The sequence below is a fragment of the Lactuca sativa genome, chromosome 7 (genome assembly GCF_002870075.4).
Source record: "Lactuca sativa cultivar Salinas chromosome 7, Lsat_Salinas_v11, whole genome shotgun sequence".
NCBI lineage: Eukaryota > Viridiplantae > Streptophyta > Magnoliopsida > Asterales > Asteraceae > Lactuca > Lactuca sativa.
The window spans coordinates 7,098,023-7,116,146 of record NC_056629.2 but is presented as its reverse complement, the minus strand read 5'-3'; the positions used below and the strand labels follow the sequence as shown (position 1 = coordinate 7,116,146).

Sequence of the window (18,124 nt, the reverse complement as noted above, 5' to 3'; positions counted from 1 at the left end):
TATAAAATTGTTTAAAAACTTAAATACAAAAACTAGAAAGCTTCTAGTTTTTACCCAAGCTAACTCCAAATTAATTAACCAATAAGTTATATAGTTAACTTATAATTGGAAAAAAAACACAAAAATAATTATAAAATTCTTTAAAAACTTATATATATATATTTTAATCTCGACGGTAAAAAAAACAACACAACAACATAATATGTATGTAAAAGTATGTGGTTTTCTTATAAGTAGGATGCTATAATTGAAAAAAAAAATACATTATTTTTATAAATTGAAAAAAAAACACAAAAAAAAAACTATAAAATTGTTTAAAAACTTATATACAAAAACTAGAAAGCTTCTAGTTTTTATCCAAGGTAACTCCAAATTAATTAACCAATAAGTTATATAGTTTTTAATTTATTTTTTTCATTTTTTTATTACTTAATTTTTGTATTATTTTAGATGTAAAAAAAATATGGACTGAAAAAAAACAATGCTAATTCTGTATACTAAACTCTAAACCCAAAATTATGTTTCAGCAACATCATGTCTATTGATAAAAGCTGGACTACTAATCCATATCGAAACCATCCCGAGTTCCAAGCAGGACTCAAAGCTTTTATTGAGAAGTCGAAGTTGCACCTTGATAGTAATGGTAAAATCAGATGTGCGTGTGAAAAATGTGATAACCGTTACTTCAAGTACCCGACTGTAGTTGAACGCCATATATTTATAAATGGTTTCAGTAAGGCGTACAAAATTTGGATCTATCATGGTGAATCTTTTATTCCTCCCGTCGTCTTGCCAAGTAACGAAATGGCCGATTTAATCGACGATGTGATGTGGGAGTCGAGAGAAAATGATACCAACCTCGATGAAGGAACCTCGAATACAAGGGGTAGCGGTGTGGATGATGATTTTGCACAGTTGTTGGAAGAAATGGAAACTCAATTGTATACTGGTTGCATCTTTTCTTCCCTTGAGTTTCTAGCAAAGTTAATGCATATCAAGGTGAACAACAAATGGACTGATAGTTCATTTGATCAACTCCTTGAGCTCTTGCAATTAGCATTTCCCAAAGGCAACAAGGTTCCCCTTTCACATTATCTAGCCAAAAAGAAACTAAAGTCTATTGGCCTGGGGTATGAGTCGATACATGTGTGTAAAAACGATTGTTGTCTCTTTTGGAAAGAACATGATTCATTGCAAGTTTGTCCCATTTGTAAAGAGAGCCGATGGATCGATAAAAACACCAAGGGTAAGAAAGTACCTCATAAGGTGTTACGGTACTTTCCTGTGACCCCTAGACTACGACGTTTATATTGTTCGAGGCACACTGCCAAAAATATGATTTGGCATAGTACCAGACGTTCAGAAGATGGTGTGATGATTCATCCTGTTGATGGGGAACATTGGCAAGATTTTGATAAAAAATACCCCGACTTCTCGAGTGAACCCCGTAACGTACGCCTAGGTCTTTCAGCTGACGGTTTCAATCCATTTGGAAACATGTGTAATCCACATAGCACATGGCCGGTCATACTCACCACATACAATCTGCCACCCTGGCTTTGTATGAAAGAGTCATCATTCATGTTGACTTTGTTGATTCCAGGACCGAAAGCTCCAGGTAAGGATATGGATGTTTTCCTTAGACCGTTGGTGGAAGAGCTTAAACATTTGTGGAACTCAGGCGTACGTATTAAAGATGCGGCGACAAACACATTCTTCACGATGAGAGCTATGTTGTTGTGGACAATAAACGATTGGCCAGCTCGTAGTAGTTTATCGGGTTGGAGTGGGCAAGGGTATAGAGCATGTGCTACTTGCAATGAAGACACTCCTTCGTACCGTGCAACAAACAAAGTCGTATATATCGGTCATCGTCGTTTCCTAGATGCTAATGATCCGTTAAGAAAGAGGTTGGACTTTAATGGGATGGAAGAGACAAGACCCGCTCCGAGACACTTTAGTAATGATGACATACAAGAGCAACTAGGTCGTCTACTAACTCGTAAACCGGGTAAACATCCTGAGCATGGAGGCGGGGAGCCAAAGCGGCAAGATTATGAGTTGAACTGGTCGAAACGAAGCATTTTCTTCGAACTCGAGTATTGGTCTTCTCTACAGTTGAAACACAACATAGATGTCATGCATGTCCAGAAAAATGTGGACGAGAGTTTGTTAGGTACTCTCCTAATGAACGATAAAAGCAAAGACACATCAAATGCACGAGAGGACTTGAGAATTCTAAACATTCGGAGAAATGAATGGTTGCAAAAAAATGGTGACAAGTTTCATAGACCCCAGGCAAGATACTCTTTCACGAAATCTAGTCGACAACTCTTTTGTCAATTTATAAAAGAGGTTAAGCTGCCGGATGGGTTTGGTTCTAACATTAGTAAGAAAGTGAACGATACCAATACTAACATTATTGGGTTGAAATCGCATGACCACCACATTCTTATTCAACGTTTGATACCGATTGGAGTAAGAGGGTTGTTAGACAAAGATACTTATACACCTATTGTAGACCTTTGTACGTTTTTCAAGCAACTTTGTTCCAGAACATTGAAGGTGGAGGATATGAGGAAAGCAAAAGTAGACATTATTGCAATCTTGTGCAAGTTAGAATTGATTTATCCTCCGGCGTTTTTTGACATTATGGTTCATTTACTTTTGCATTTACCTGATGAAGCAATTGCTGGAGGCCCGGTTTGTATGAGATGGATGTTTCCATTTTGTTCAATGTACCTTCGAGATGTAAAGAATCGTCCGGAAAGAAATGTAGATATTGTCATTGAAAAAACAAAGTTTTGGATGTTTGAGTCTAAATGTCGACCGACCAGCACAACTCAAATCAAAACTCTTAATTTAACGGAAATGCATAACATGGAATGGTTTGTATTGAATAGCTGTGAAGAAGTCAGACAGTATATCAAGTAATTAATCTTATCTCTAACTTTCATTCTTAATTTTTTATTTTATCTTTTTAAATCTATATCTTTTGGTCACCAACATAGGAAATTCAAATCTGAGCATCCCCAAAGTGATGAAAAGAGAGAATTTCGTAATTGGTTTCGTGAAAAGGTAATATAAATTAATAAACAAATTTGTTTCATTGATCTAACGAATACATAATACATATTAATTTATAATTGTTAGGTTCATCAAATGAAAATAGAAAAATCTCCAGAATTCCACGAAGAGTTGTCGGTTCTTGCAATGGGCCCGCAAATGAATGCCTATTCTTACACCGCATGCATAGTCAATGGTGTTAGGTTTATGGTACTTAGTCGTGACACACAACGTACAACACAAAACTCTGGGGTTTTAGCGGTGGGTGAGAAAGGCGAGAAGTATTATGGCCAGTTAGAAGAGATTATAGAGTTGAGGTATACACATGATTATTCAACTGTACTATTTCGTTGCAAGTGGTTTGATACTCGAACAGGAGTTATTTCTAGTGATAGTTTCACCAGTATCGACACACGACGCGAAGCATACAAAGATGATCAACTCATATATGCGTCACAAGCCAAACAAGTGTTCTACATCAGAGAGCCAAACAATAACCATCGGTGTGTTGTCGAGCATGTTAATCATCGAAGTATTTGGGATCTACCATCGAACGATGACCTTGTTCAAAATGTTGACAATGTCTCACACGAAAATGTAGACGATGTCGATGTACTTCAAAATATCTCTTCATCCGATGCTCCGCTTTTTATCGATTTCAGCATGTACTTTCAAAACATTCCTAGAGTCATTGTTGATGTAGAAAGTGCATCTGAAGTTCCTCCGCCAACTGGTAGAGTCAATGATGTTTCTGATTGCGATACTGATTACGATGACACCGATTCTGACTATGATACCGAAGAAGACACTGAAGGATATGAGGAAGATTCTGATTAGAATAGTTCTTATGTAATATGTATTTGTAATATGTGTTTGTAATATGAACTGTATTTGGATTTCTAGTTTAAATGGAAATGTTTATTCCTATCTAAATGTTTATTCCTATCTAAATGTTTATTTCTATGTAATGTGTATCTATAATAAAAATTGTATTTGTATATCTTATAATTTTTCAGGAAATGATGAGAGTGTGGCTGTTGTTTATGTTTACCATGGCTGCTGTCATGGGTCGTGGACATGGGGGAGACGGAGCTGAGGACCCACCTTTCCCAGGTGGTAGAGGTCCTGGCCAGCACGAGCTGGACGGTAAGTCTTATCATGAATTTTTATTTACTATTTTTGTTCAATTATCATAAATTAAATGTCGTTTCTAATAATTTTTAATTACATTTGTAGTTGAGGGACGTGCCCGAAGGAAAGCTCGAGGAAAAGCAAAAAATATAAAGCTTGAAAAAGCAATCTTGCAGAACCAGGGGAAACCAATACCCATGCAATTTGATAGGGATATCACATTTAATCCCGTAGGAGAGGCGGGAGACATGTTTTCCCGAGAAGTTGGGAAAACAATGTGGCAGATGGTCCCTTTCGACAAATGGAGTTGGAAAAGAGTTTCCCCTGATATAAAGGACACTGTATTACAACATTTAGCGGTAATTATTTATTTAAATATATTTTATAGGTTTAACTATAATTGTTTCTTGGTTAACTTTTTTTTTTTTTATTGTAGACAAAGTTTGATCTCAATCAAATGTACCAGGATGCACAAGCTACTTTATTGACAGAGAGTTTTCAAGCAGCCTTGTTAAGAGGTTTTCGAGAGCGTAAAGCCGACGCTAAAGAATATTTCAAGATGGTCGGAGGGTATGAAGATATCCCGAGAGCATTGGCAAATCCTCCGGATGGTATGCTTGTTGATAACTGGGAGAAGACAGTTGAGTATTTTCAAACTGACGAACACAAAATTGCTTCAGAAAGGAACAAAAAAATCCGTGAAAAGCAAACAATTGTGAATCGTGGGGGTTCGAGCTCGTATAGCAGTACTTGCTATAAGAAGGTACCGTACGATACATGTAATTATTTATTTAAAATATAATCTAATTTTTAAACTTAAACAGAACCTTAAGAGAGTGGAAACATTTCGCAAAGCTCATACCGATAAAAATGGTGTATTTGTTACTGCTGAATCGGAACAACAATATGTAAGTATTTAATTATAATTTTATCATATATTTAAATGTTTATTTATACTTAATTGTTACTCACTTTTGGGAGTTACAGAATCGGTTAGTTGAAGAGCTGCTAGAACAAACTCAAGGTAAAAGTGAGTTTACGCCAACTCAAGAAAGAGCTACGTTCGAGAAAGTATTAGGAGAGCGACGTGGCCACATTAGAGGCATTGGCCGCAAACCTTCTGGTCTCCCGACGATTCCACAGCCTTCGCAACCATCACAACCACCATCACAACCATCACAGGTAAAATAGCAATCTACTTTAGCATCGTAAAATGCATGTTGATTTGGTAGTTTGGTGATTATTTGCTAAAAAGTTTGGTAATTTGGTTTTCTATCTTACTTTAAAAATAACAATGTATTTTGATAGTTTTTGTTTATGTTTGACCATCTAACTTATAACTTTATATATATTGTTATTAATTATGTAGTTGGAAAATCTTCGTGCAATGCTCGCCGACCCGGCATGTAGGGATGAGCTTTATTCGTTTTTTCAATCCCAAAATAATCAAGGGAACGATGGGAACGACGATGAGGGTATGTAAGAATGGGTTTTATTTGCATATGTTGTCTCGTTTTGCTACTTGGTAGATTGTAAAAATTTTGTTGTTTTGCTACTCGGATAGTATGACTTTTGATATTTAATTGTATTTTGGATGTTTGTTTGACACTATTATGTTTGATATTTAATAGGATGTTTGTTTTCTAATTAGCGTCGACACTATTGGTTTTGATATTTAATCGAATATTGTTATTACCGGCGACACTTTTACCTGCGATATTATCACCGGCAACGAAAATCATTTTTTTTTAAAAAAAATTGAAAAACGATTACCGGCGACGCTTTTACCGGCGACAGAGCTCATTACCGGCGACACTTTTGCCGGCGACACTTTTACCGGCGACAAACGTCATTCCCGGCGACAACATTATTAGCGGCGACAATACTCATTAGCGGCGACATACTAATAGCGGCGACTATTATCATTACCGGCGACAAGCTGATCAATAGCGACGAGGCAGTAGCGGCGACTTATTACCGGCGACGCGTCGCCGCTATTATCATTACCGGCGACTTTTGGGAGTTTTACCGGCGACTTTTGTCGCCGGTAATGGCCTTTTTCCTTGTGGTGTTAATATACGCTTTTATTAAAGATAAAAGAAAAAAATGGGAAGATATCATACAAATTATCAACATATGTTAAACTTGTTAGTAGTCTTTCTAAACGATGTCATTCCATCATGTATGATTTAAATGGTTGCTATGAAAAATTATGTAGTAATTATTGACCAATTATTTTCCTAGAACTGAATTTCAAAACCATTTCATTCTTTTATTAGTAAATCATATGCCAAAGAATGATAAATTTGTTTTTATTAGGGATGCCAAATTCCAATGGCATTGACAATTATCTTGCATGCATATGTTATGGCAACCTTTTGGAAGTTCTTTATAATCTAAAGTGACTTGTTTGTATTGAACTTGCCAAAATATCCATAAAATATTAATATGTTTGTGTTTAAAATATTTGTATATTTGTCGTAAGTTAGATGTGTCAAATGATATGATTAGATCGATTTTAACACTATGTATTTGGAAACTACCTTCACAGAATTTTCAAAACTAGTATTTTTTTTTTCAAAACTTTACCATTAAATATTTATTTTATTTTAAAATCGATATAAACAATATTTAGAAAGATATATCAACGAAGGTGTAACCATATAAATAAAATACAATAATAAATGAAGAAAACTAATTAAACCCAAAAATGAATTTTGAAGTGTGTTCTATCATCTATGATTATATGTTTGACTTTGTAACATTAGAAAAAAAAGGAATTGGGAATTATGAGATGATCAAAAGCCATTACTTTTTATCAGTATACTGAGTGGAAAGCATTTGTAAATAATCATAAAAAAATTAAGGTTTGGCGGCAAATCTTATCAAATTATTTCCATAAATTAATCTAATAAAGAATAAACCTTTTCAAACATAATCAATTTGCTGATTTGCTCCCACAAATGCAAGCATCAAAGAAAACCAAGTAGTGAAAGTTGAAAAGGTTTGATCTCTCAAGATGAATACTTAATTTAAGCAAAAATACAAAAATCTACACATCAATTTTGGAAGTTCGTTTATGATCATCTACTTAGTTCGTTAATTAATTAATAAGTTGTAAGCTTTTGCATAAAACAAAAGATTGGTTTTGTTGTATACTAGTTCTTAAAAAATAATTCAATTATTTAAGGGAATTTTGATCATGTCATGTCATAAAGGGTCATTTAGGAAGCAGGCTAAACTCAACTTTAAATTCATAAAGATCCAAAGTTTTATGAGATTATACAATAAGGTTTTGATCATAGTCAAACTAAACGTTCTAGTAAATATGATTAATATACCTTTTAAGAGCGTTTTTAATAATAATAAAAAAGTTATAGCTAATTACTATTTGTTTAAAAATCTGAAAATAAACACAAAGTCTCGAAAGCACTCGGTATATAGTGGTTAAATAAAATAAACAAAAATATACCATATGATTTAACTAAAAATACATACACATATGTTAAATAAATTATAAAAGAAGCATATAAAATTCAACTAACACATACCTCCCAAATTTAGTTTCACCATGTATAAAAGGTAAGCCTTAACACAACATCTTAAATTCAATAAACGTTCTCGTTTTGGGATACTCTTTCTACTTATTGTTATTTAGTTCGTTTCGTGTTACAGACACTAGTTTGTTAAACTCGTTGATAGTGACATGATGCCCAAAATCTCATGAACTTTCCTTCATCTCTTCACATGATGTACATGCTATTTCTTCTATACAAAACAATTTATGACTTAATTAGTTATAATTGTTAGATCGTACCATTAAAATTGTCCACATCCCTCAATGCTCATATTGGATGTCAAATCACTAAACACTAACAATTTTTTGAGTCTGTTAGAGTCTGAATTTTGAACCCTAAACCTTAAAGGCCGTTTAATTAGTTATACTTGATGCGATGAACAATTCTTGAGTTATAGTTTGAGATTACCATGAAACCGAACTCGAATAATTTTATCTATTTTTGGAATATTTAAATCACATGTGTAGGCAAATAGTGGCATCCCCCAAACACTAAATACAAACCTAATTTGTATTAACTTGCTTACCATTTATCGAAGAATTCGTAAATCCCATGCCATGCGTGCACTTCTTAGTTATAAGTAAGCTTATTTGTTTATTGTCACAATCAATATAATTTTTTTTTTATGGTGATATTAAATTTGAGATATTCATATTTGAAGGTAAAATAGTTATCATAATTGTTTACATCAACCATTATATATGTCTCAAATTACCAAATATCTTATTCGTTTCTAGTTTCTATTTATTTTAAACAATTTCAACCATATTTGTTAAGTGGGTGTTTGAATTTGCTGCAAACATGACTATTATGGATTGAAATTGCAATTATATTATTTTGATAGTGTTCATCTTTTAGTTATGATTTTCTACGTATATTTTAATGGCCAAAATAACTATATTTAGAAGAGAAAAAATAAGTAAGATATTGTTGTAACAAAACAATCTTGTAAGGTTTATACTTTATTTATCCCGATTTTTAAACATCATAATAATTATTTACATCAATACATCTCATATCTCTAATATTCAATGTTTTAAAAACCGGTTTGAACCGGCCGATCGAACCGGTTGGACCAGGAACCGGGAGAGGGAACGGTTCAACTATTACCGGTTTTACATTGATTTCTAAACCGGATTGAACCGGCCGGTTTCTAGAAAAAACGGTTGAACCGGTCAAAATAAACCGGTTCAACCGAATAAAAACACATGAAAAAAGAACCATTTACATAATAAACTTTGGTAATTTTTTTTCAAATCTATTTAGTTTTCTCTAAATAAAAATATATTGTAAATGTTATAAATTTTTTTGATGTGTTTGTATTCATCAAAAATTATATTTCGTTTCGGTATTATAATTTATTTTCTTTTTGACATATATGGATTGATGTAAAACAATAAAATTTATGGTTATGTGTTATTTTAATGTATTTGAATTCATCTACAACTTATTTTTATGTGTATTTTTAATGTGTGAACTTGTAAACATCAAATTCATAATTCCTATATGTATGTATGTGTTGGAAAATAGAAAAATACATGAAAAATATAGAAACCGGTTCACCCAGTGGTCGAACCGGTTAAACCGGAAACGGATCACCATACCGGTTCAACTAAAAAACCGGTTTTTAAAACATTGCTAATATTTCATATATCATATCATAGATACTATTTTTTTTCTTCATTAAAAGTCATTTAGAGAAATAAAAATATATAAAAATTTAGTGATGAAACAATCGTACCAACACTATAATCAAATCAATTTTACTCAAAAATTTGCAACATGCAACATGTCGCTTTTACATATACTTCTTGTTAGAAAAATCAAATACTACAAAACATAAGTTTTCACTTCCACGGTTCCTTGGAGGAATGTGAAGCCAAGGAATCTAATGGTTGCATTCGTATGGAAGAAGTATTTTAAAACCTTCGATGACTTAATTATTTCCAAAATTGCCTTTTGTTAATAATTTCCAAACTACCTTTTTAAATATTCATATATAATACTTATATCAATCACTTGCTCACACGTCCTTTTGTCTTTTAAATCCGGCATTAATGTTCGTTTGATAGATTCCTAAGATGTATTTTGACTAAGGGTATTTAAGGAAATGAAATAGAAACAACAAAAAGATCACGTTATGTAACGATCAAGGAGTAAAGGTAGACGTCGGGTTTTAAAAGTGGACTACTATTTCTATTCTCCTCTACAATTGTAGAGTAGCTAGCCGACTCGAACACAATATATCTAAGGGCGGCTCAACCAATTTGGGGGCTTTAAACAAATAGAAAAATTGGGACTCTTCAAGTAAGCAATTGGTTTCGAACTTTAGACCATTAGTTTTATAAAAGAGTGCTTTCACCACAAGGCCTAGCTTCAACTTGTCTTTGTAACCCAAGAAATATATATATATATATATATATATATATATATATATATATATATATATATATATATATATATATATATATATATATATATATATATATATATATACATATAAAATTAACAAAATAAAGTTTAAAATTAGTGATCCTTTAGCATTGAAAGCCGTAAACCCTTGCTTAATTTTACAAAAGGTAGAACCAGCCTTGAATATATCACATAACACCAATTTTTTTTCTCTTTCTTACATTTTTAAATTAATAAGAATATTTGTACAAAATGGCGAAATAGAATCAAATAATGTCAACGTCTCAAAATAAAGATTTAAACAAGTGGTATTCCTTTAAAAAGACAAAATCACAAAAATAGTTTTATTAGGAATGTTATTTAAACAAAATAGCTATATTTTTTTCAAAATAATCATCTATTTTACAATGAGTTTAGCTGCAAAATATTTTTTTTGACAAAAGAAAAAAAAAGATTGATCTTTTCTACCTTTATGTTTTAACGGTAGAGTGCGAGATAATCTTCATAGTAAGCTCCATTATCTTCAAGGCTTCAAACATTGAATGGGTTCATTCAACGAGATACCCGTAGTAATTTTCTATAAGAGCATCCACAATAATGAGTTCAATAGAAGAGTTGAATAAGGTGACAAGTCTATGTTTCATTCAATGGATGAAACTCTATCATTGTGAGATGCCACATTGATATTCAATAAATTTGGAGTTCAATGTCCATTGAACTCTTCAATGGGAAAAGGAAAATTTTTAATTCGTAAATATTTACTATAAATTACATTTTGTAACATTCTATTGAACTTTGTAGAGTTCAATGCATTGTAGGAAAAAAATGATAAGGTTATATGGATTGTAGAAAGATGATGTGACAATCTATTGAACTCTATGGAGTTTAATGTATTGTGGATGCCCTAAGTAAGGGTTGTGGGAGATAATTAATGACATTAATCTGAACATCTATTCAAAGATGATAAATTATTGTTTGGACTTACCATAAAATATAAATGGTTGAAAATTTGATTTTAACAAACTCTAAAAATGGATTTTACCATTTTTTTAGCACAAAGTTCAAACCTTAAAACATTATAAAAGAATAAATTGTTATATTTTTGTTTTCTCATCCATGATACTTTCATTTTTGGTATATCATACATTTAAAAATGATTAAAGATGAATGGAAAATTACTCCTTAAGGTGAAACTTTTGGAAAAAGTAACAAAAGAATTTAATGAGTTTAGTTCATCCTACATTGGTGAGAGAATCAAAAGAAAGTTGGTTTATAAACAGTTTGTTGTCCGTTTGTCATCTCACTAATTGTACGATGACAATTAAAAAGATGTCAAATTTAAAATATATTAAAATTTATAAACAAGAATGTTTTTAACCCTTGGAAGACTTATAACACAAACGTTCTCTCTTGCGGATGCAAATATGAACCAATTTATGTGTTGGATGTTGGATGACACACCAAAATCAACTCCTCTCATCTTATCTTCACAATGACCCAATTAAAATATTTTATTTGGAATATCTAACTTAGGATGGTTGGTTTGATGATGTAAAGATGGTGATGAAATAAACACATCTTTATGGGATTTGCCTGCCCTGTTAACACTTCCACACCCAATTATTACATACACAACATCATTCAATGACAAACCACCATCATAAGTTCAAAGTTGACTTTTCCAATTCTTAAGGTTTACGGACGAAATGTTTTGTTGTTTTTTAATACAAACTAATATACTCTTAATTATAATGATATGTCTCAAGTAAGACTTGAACTCATGACATCTCAAATAAGAGAGTTACTCCTTACCGTTAGGCCAAAGACCTTTTAGTAACAAAATGTTATGTATTAGAACTTCTACGGGAGCTTCAACAAATTCATTTGTCAGTATTTTGATATATTGTCGATGTTAAAAGATAGTTAATCATGGTAATATTACACATATGTCCGCTCTAAGGAGAAATATTTAGGCATCATGCTAGTAGCGGTAGTCATAAATGAAAACAACCAAATTGTATGAGTTTGCATATAGAATAGAAACTTGTGGTCTTGGATAAAAAGTTTAAAAAGATAAAAAGTGTAAAAGTTATATTTTATTTAAAATTTCTATTTTGACCATTTTTATTAAATACACTTGTGAACTAATGTAAATGTCTTATGTTAATAAAAGATAATGAAAACATAGATAATTATAATGATAATAGTAGATATAATAAAAATTATATTTTATGTATATAACATCACATCAACTATTTATCAATATTATTGATATCATAACAATCCAAATAATAATTAATATAATACTAGAATAGTTTAGAGAATAATAGAAAGATAGAAGGATACACATAGAACTTTTAGGAGTACGACGTACGTATATCCCATCCCTTACAAAATTCCATTTAAACGTTCCAATTACGTAATCATTTATAAACCAACAAACTAAGGCCGCCTGTTGTTTTGTCTGCTTCCTATTTCTCTTTTGATTTAGAAAATCACTTTGCTAATTTGCTTGGCTCGGCTGCTCTTACCCGCAACTCATATGTCGTCGGTAGAGATGAGCATATGGACCGGGGAACCGGCAGGAACTAGTATCGGAACCGGAACCCGATGGAACCGGCCGGACCGGGACCGGGACGTTATATTTGTGGATTTTTAGAACCGGGAACCGGAACCGATATAACCGGAACCGGTAGAACCAGCAAAAACCGGAACCATATGATGCTATTTTTCAAGGACCGGTTCCAATATTTGAAGACACGACAAGAACCGGTAGGAACCGGAAACTAGTAGAACCGCCGGGCCGGTTTGGTTCTTGATTTTGGCCGAAACCGGTTCCTGGGTCAGCTCCGGTTCCGGCAGGTTCGGTCCTTTTGCTCATCCCTAGTCGTTGGAACAGTGGATCAATATACCACATAGTAGATTTTTTTGAACTATGGAAATTTCATTCAAAAACAATAAAACTAGCAAGATGGACCTCATTACATAGTAGATTAGTAGTAAAATGAGCGTTAGAGATGAACACGAGTGAACATGACTCAGTTTGGATCGTTTTTTTAACCTAAACCAAATACAAACTGCATATGTCGTTAATTCGTGTCGTACATTAATAAAAGAGACGAAGTAAATTACAAATTTGTCTATTTACTTTATATAAAATTGTAATTTCATCCGTAAATTTTAATATCAACCCATTATTGTCACTTTATATTAGTTATCATCATACAATGAGTGAGATGACAAGCGGGAAAGAAGTAGTGTCGCTAAGCCTTTTTGTATGGTAAAACTAATTTTTTTGAAGACTACATCCATGGATCTACGAGATATAACATTACTATCCATGATACGTTGTACTCTGTTAAGAAGTTCCATCGCATCCGGCACGAGGAAACCAAATGTATCAAATGCAAATGATATGAACACGTGTTGATTTTCCATGTACAATATCTCATATTTGGTGACTTTGCCTGTAGCATCATTTAAAGCATCATGTCCCGCTGTGAAACCCCCAACCTTCAAGCCCATGATAGGGGATACCCTTATGATGTCCACACATGCGTGTTTCAGTTTGAAACCATTGGTTCTTTGTTTATATTTTTTTCGGGTTCAACCCATTAAAAATACGTTGCTATAAACCAAATTGGATTTAATCTAGATTAATTAATATGAAAGTTTTTTTTATTCAAATAACACAAGTTTTTTTCCCCAAAGAACATTTATTATTTAGGCTACTCGGTATGGGCACCATTTCACACGTAAAAGCTGATGTGGATGGAGGTTTCCACTGGTGAACACATCCCCAAGTTCTAGTGATTATCTTGTGGAGTGGGGGTTTTCACCAGCCTTCATGGAAGGCTTCTCTCTATCTCTCTTTTCTTTCACCGTTCTTTTTCTCTATTTCTTGTTAGATTTTTGAGATGTAACAGAGCACTTGAAATTCTGAGAGTCGTGTTGAACACTTTCAAATTGAAGTATTTCGGTGGTATTCCCAAAATCCTCAATTGGATAAGACTCATAAATGAGAAAACAGAAGAAGAGAATGAGAGATTATGAATTCATATCTTGTACCAAAATATGATGACCAAAATTGGTTATAAACCATCTATGTCCAAAAACTTCCACCAAGCAGTTTTCTATGTTTGAAAACTACCAAAAGTTGTCCTCAGACAGTATTAGCAACCAATAAAACTGTCATGAATTCGGGTTTTCCCAGAGGGTCAAAACCGGGTTAATTTTCAGAAAAAAGAAATTTATGATGCATTTTTAATAAAGAAATACAACCGAATTGACCATCTAGGTAGCATGCCCTCTACAGTAGGGATGAGAATTTGGCCCGGAAACCCGAACCGAACCGAACTGAAACCCATACCAAACTAAACCGAATTAGGCCCAAATAAGAAATTCGATTTGGGTTTCGGGTATCTATATTATGTTTATTCGGTTATTCGGTTATTCGGTCTAGGTTACCCAAATAAGAGCTTATTCGGTTCTAAATACCGACCCAAAATTAAAAAGTCATTTAATTTTAATCCTTATTACTTTCCCTCATTTAATTCTGATCGAAGCCAAACTAGAAGCAATGCCCTGAATTCCTTGTCCCCCTTCTCTGATCGACAGAAATCGAAATCACGATTCACACTTTTTTACTCGTCGTTCACAACAGAAAAATAACCCTATGCTCATTCTCATCGTTTCAAAATCGACCAATCTTCTCGACTGTTTTGTAACGACCCAATTTTCACGACTAAAAATTTTCTTTTAAAACATTACTAAAACCACATTTATAAAAACCGTATCATAAGTCATAACACAATTTCATAGTATTAATTTCAAACATAACTTATTATCAGAGTAAAACATCTCAGGCTGAACAAATGGTGTGTGCACTGCAATCTTCCCGAGCTCCTCTTTTGAAAACTGAGTACTTGAAACCAAAACTGAAAACCGTAAGCACGAAGCTTAGTGAGCTCCCCCAAACTACCACATATCATACAATAACATATAAAGCATCTACTGGGCCTTGCCCACTGTATCGGGCCGAAGTCTGGAAACTGCATCAATCCGAAGTCCGGAAACTAACCAGGGCCTTGCCCTCTGCATCGGACCGAAGTCCGGAAACTGCATCGGACCGGAGTCCGGAACTAACCAGGCCCTTGCCCTCTGCATCGAACCGAAGTCTGGAACTGACTGCATTGGACCAAAGTCCGGAACTGATTGGGACCTTGTCCCGTGCATCGGACCGAAGTCCGAAACTGACTGAACATAACATAGCATAAACATATCAACTAGCATGAATACATATACTGCATACTGCATCGGAACAGAGTCCGGAACACATAACACAAAACATGCTTGAATCACAAAGACATTAAGCACTCTAACTACTGCATCGGACCGAGGTCCGGAACTAACTGAACATAGCATAACATAATCATAGCATATAATATAAACACACATACTGCATCGGACCATAGTATGGAACACATAACTCATCTGTATCACAAAGACGCCAAGCATAATGAACTACTGCATCAGACTGTAGTCCGGAACTACTGCTAACTAAACGGGCCGACATTGTGGGCGTAGACCCGTTCCTACTAGAAGGAAACTCACCTGCACTGTTGGATTTCTTGCTGATACCCTGCTGACTGCTATCTGAAAACTCCCGCGCTGCTACTCCAATGACTCCCCAATCTACTAATACCAAATATAACACTTAGTCCCAAACTGCCCTTCAATGGTCAAACTAAGTCAACTCTGGTCAAAGTCAACCCTCCAGACTGACTCTACTCGCCGAGTCAGCCCGTTGACTCATCGAGTCCTTATATTCTGAAACTCTCATAATGTGACTCAACTCGCCGAGTCACCCCAAGACTCGTCGAGTTCAACGATCTCTGAGTCCCATCCTGCTCAACTCACCGAGTCACCTCCTGACTCACTGCTTCGAGGCTTAACCAGAAAAGATTTGAGGTTCCGCGACTAGACTCGCCAAGTCCAAGGCAATCTTCAACAGACTCGCCGAGTTGTTCTTCCAACTCGCCGAGTTCATGCTCATGCTCATACAACTCGCCGAGTACACCCATGTGACTCGCCGAATCTCTTCAGTTCTTAATCCATACAGTGGCTTTTCGAGCCATGCAGGGGCTCAAATCCATGGATCCAATCCTCTAGAGCCTAACCCCCACGTAAAGTGGCAAACTTTACGTGTAACCAAGGAGTTATAGGCTTAGAACACTCTAGGGCTAGGGTTTGCAACAAAGGGGCTTCACCAACAACTTATTGGCCTAAACTTTATGACTTTCTGGGTTATTACCAACCTAGATCTGAGGTAGCAACCTCAGATCTACTCCAAACTCGAAATAGATCTCATCCATACTCAAAATCCCCAAACTCAAACATAAGATAGATCTAGATGCACATAAGCCTAAACAACAGACTATTACCTCAAACGAAAGCTCCAACTGAAGTAAATCCCGGATCTACACCACTCCTTTGCAGCAAAGCCCTTGATCTTCAAGCCCCTCTCTAAGATTCTCTCTTCCAAGGCTCTAATCTCTCAAATAATGAAGGTTCACTCAATTCTAGGGTTTCTGGAACTCAAAAAGGGAGTAAAGAGGCCGAGGGTGGGTTATAATGTGCTTTATATAGGGCACAACCTCTGGGATTAGGGTTTTTCTTGCCCAAACCAGAATCGATGAGTCCACTCGCTGACTCGCCGAGTCGGTCACTTACTCAATGACCCGGATCCCGCTCCGACTCGTCGAGTTCCTCCCCGGACTCGACGAGTTGACTCTTGATTTAGAGCTTAACCTTCTTTTCTTGGTCTTCCTGATTCTGGGTGTTACAACTCTCCCTTACTTAAACTAGACTTCGTCCTCGAAGTCCACCACGGCCAACTATTTCACAACCCACTTACTTCTTACCACTAGCTATGCACTTAACTTATCCAATTGAAATTCTTGAAAATGTCTTATCCCGACTAACCTGATCATTACCATCTTCCCGTGCACCATTTTTACCTAACCAGAAAATCTCGTCGGCACTCACAGTGCACCTACTGCTGAAACACAAGGGGTTTACCCCTTTTACCCTGCATCACCACTAACCTTTCCAGGGCAACTTTCCACAAGCAACAAATCTTTCCAAGATCGTTCAATCCCCTATTGAGCTGCAATTCCGGCCACTCCCAGTGCCGGCCATCGAACCCTTATCCATGAAATAATTCCACCTGTGATGCTCCAGTACTGAAATCTCCACTCCGTGCGAGAATTCAAACAATCCAATCGAGAAACCGATCCCTCTATGCTATGGTCAAAACTCAACTAGAACTATGAAACTGCTCTGAGATTACCTGATTCTGCGGTGAGCAACTTAGCATCACCCTCCCACTTGAACGACATGGTCGCCTCCAAAAGCATACCCAACTCAAAAACTGATACCGACCATAACATTGAAACTATCTGAAACACTGAACTGCCTGGAGCACTGAACTGCCTGAATCACTGAACTGCCTGAAGCACTGAACTACCTGAATCACTGAAATGCCCAAAATATCTCGAGACCTTCCTGGTTTCCAATCATTCGTCGGTTATTTGCAACACCGAGTTCCAACTCAACTGTGGAGCCTAAGGACTCCTCACTTAGTCACTTCCACGACTTCTGAACGAAATCTTTCTCTGGAACTAGTTTCCACTAGTTATCCTGTCACTGTGGCTCTAACAACCTCCCGATCCAACCGGTCGGGTCCATACATCGAATCCTGACATCATCAAATCAGAGACTAAAAGTATTGGTTCCAAAACCAACGGTAGCCCTTAACATACACGCACCTGAGCGGTCCACTGCTTCCATGATCTCATAATTGTGGAGACGATCCAACTGTCGGATCGCTGGCTCAACCATAACTAAACCACTTGGGGAAATCCGAAATCCAACCT

The 18,124-nt window shown here is 35.1% G+C and overlaps 1 protein-coding gene across 1 annotated transcript; it reads left to right on the top strand.

Annotated features, from left to right (window-relative positions):
- Nucleotides 1-534: 534 nt before the first annotated feature.
- On the top strand, nucleotides 535-3,903 carry LOC128127184 (uncharacterized). The gene is made up of 3 exons (XM_052765606.1): nucleotides 535-2,930; nucleotides 3,012-3,058; nucleotides 3,173-3,903. The coding sequence occupies exons 1-3, from the start codon at nucleotides 535-537 to the stop codon at nucleotides 3,901-3,903; spliced, it is 3,174 nt and encodes a 1,057-aa protein (XP_052621566.1).
- The last annotated feature ends 14,221 nt before the right edge of the window (nucleotides 3,904-18,124 follow it).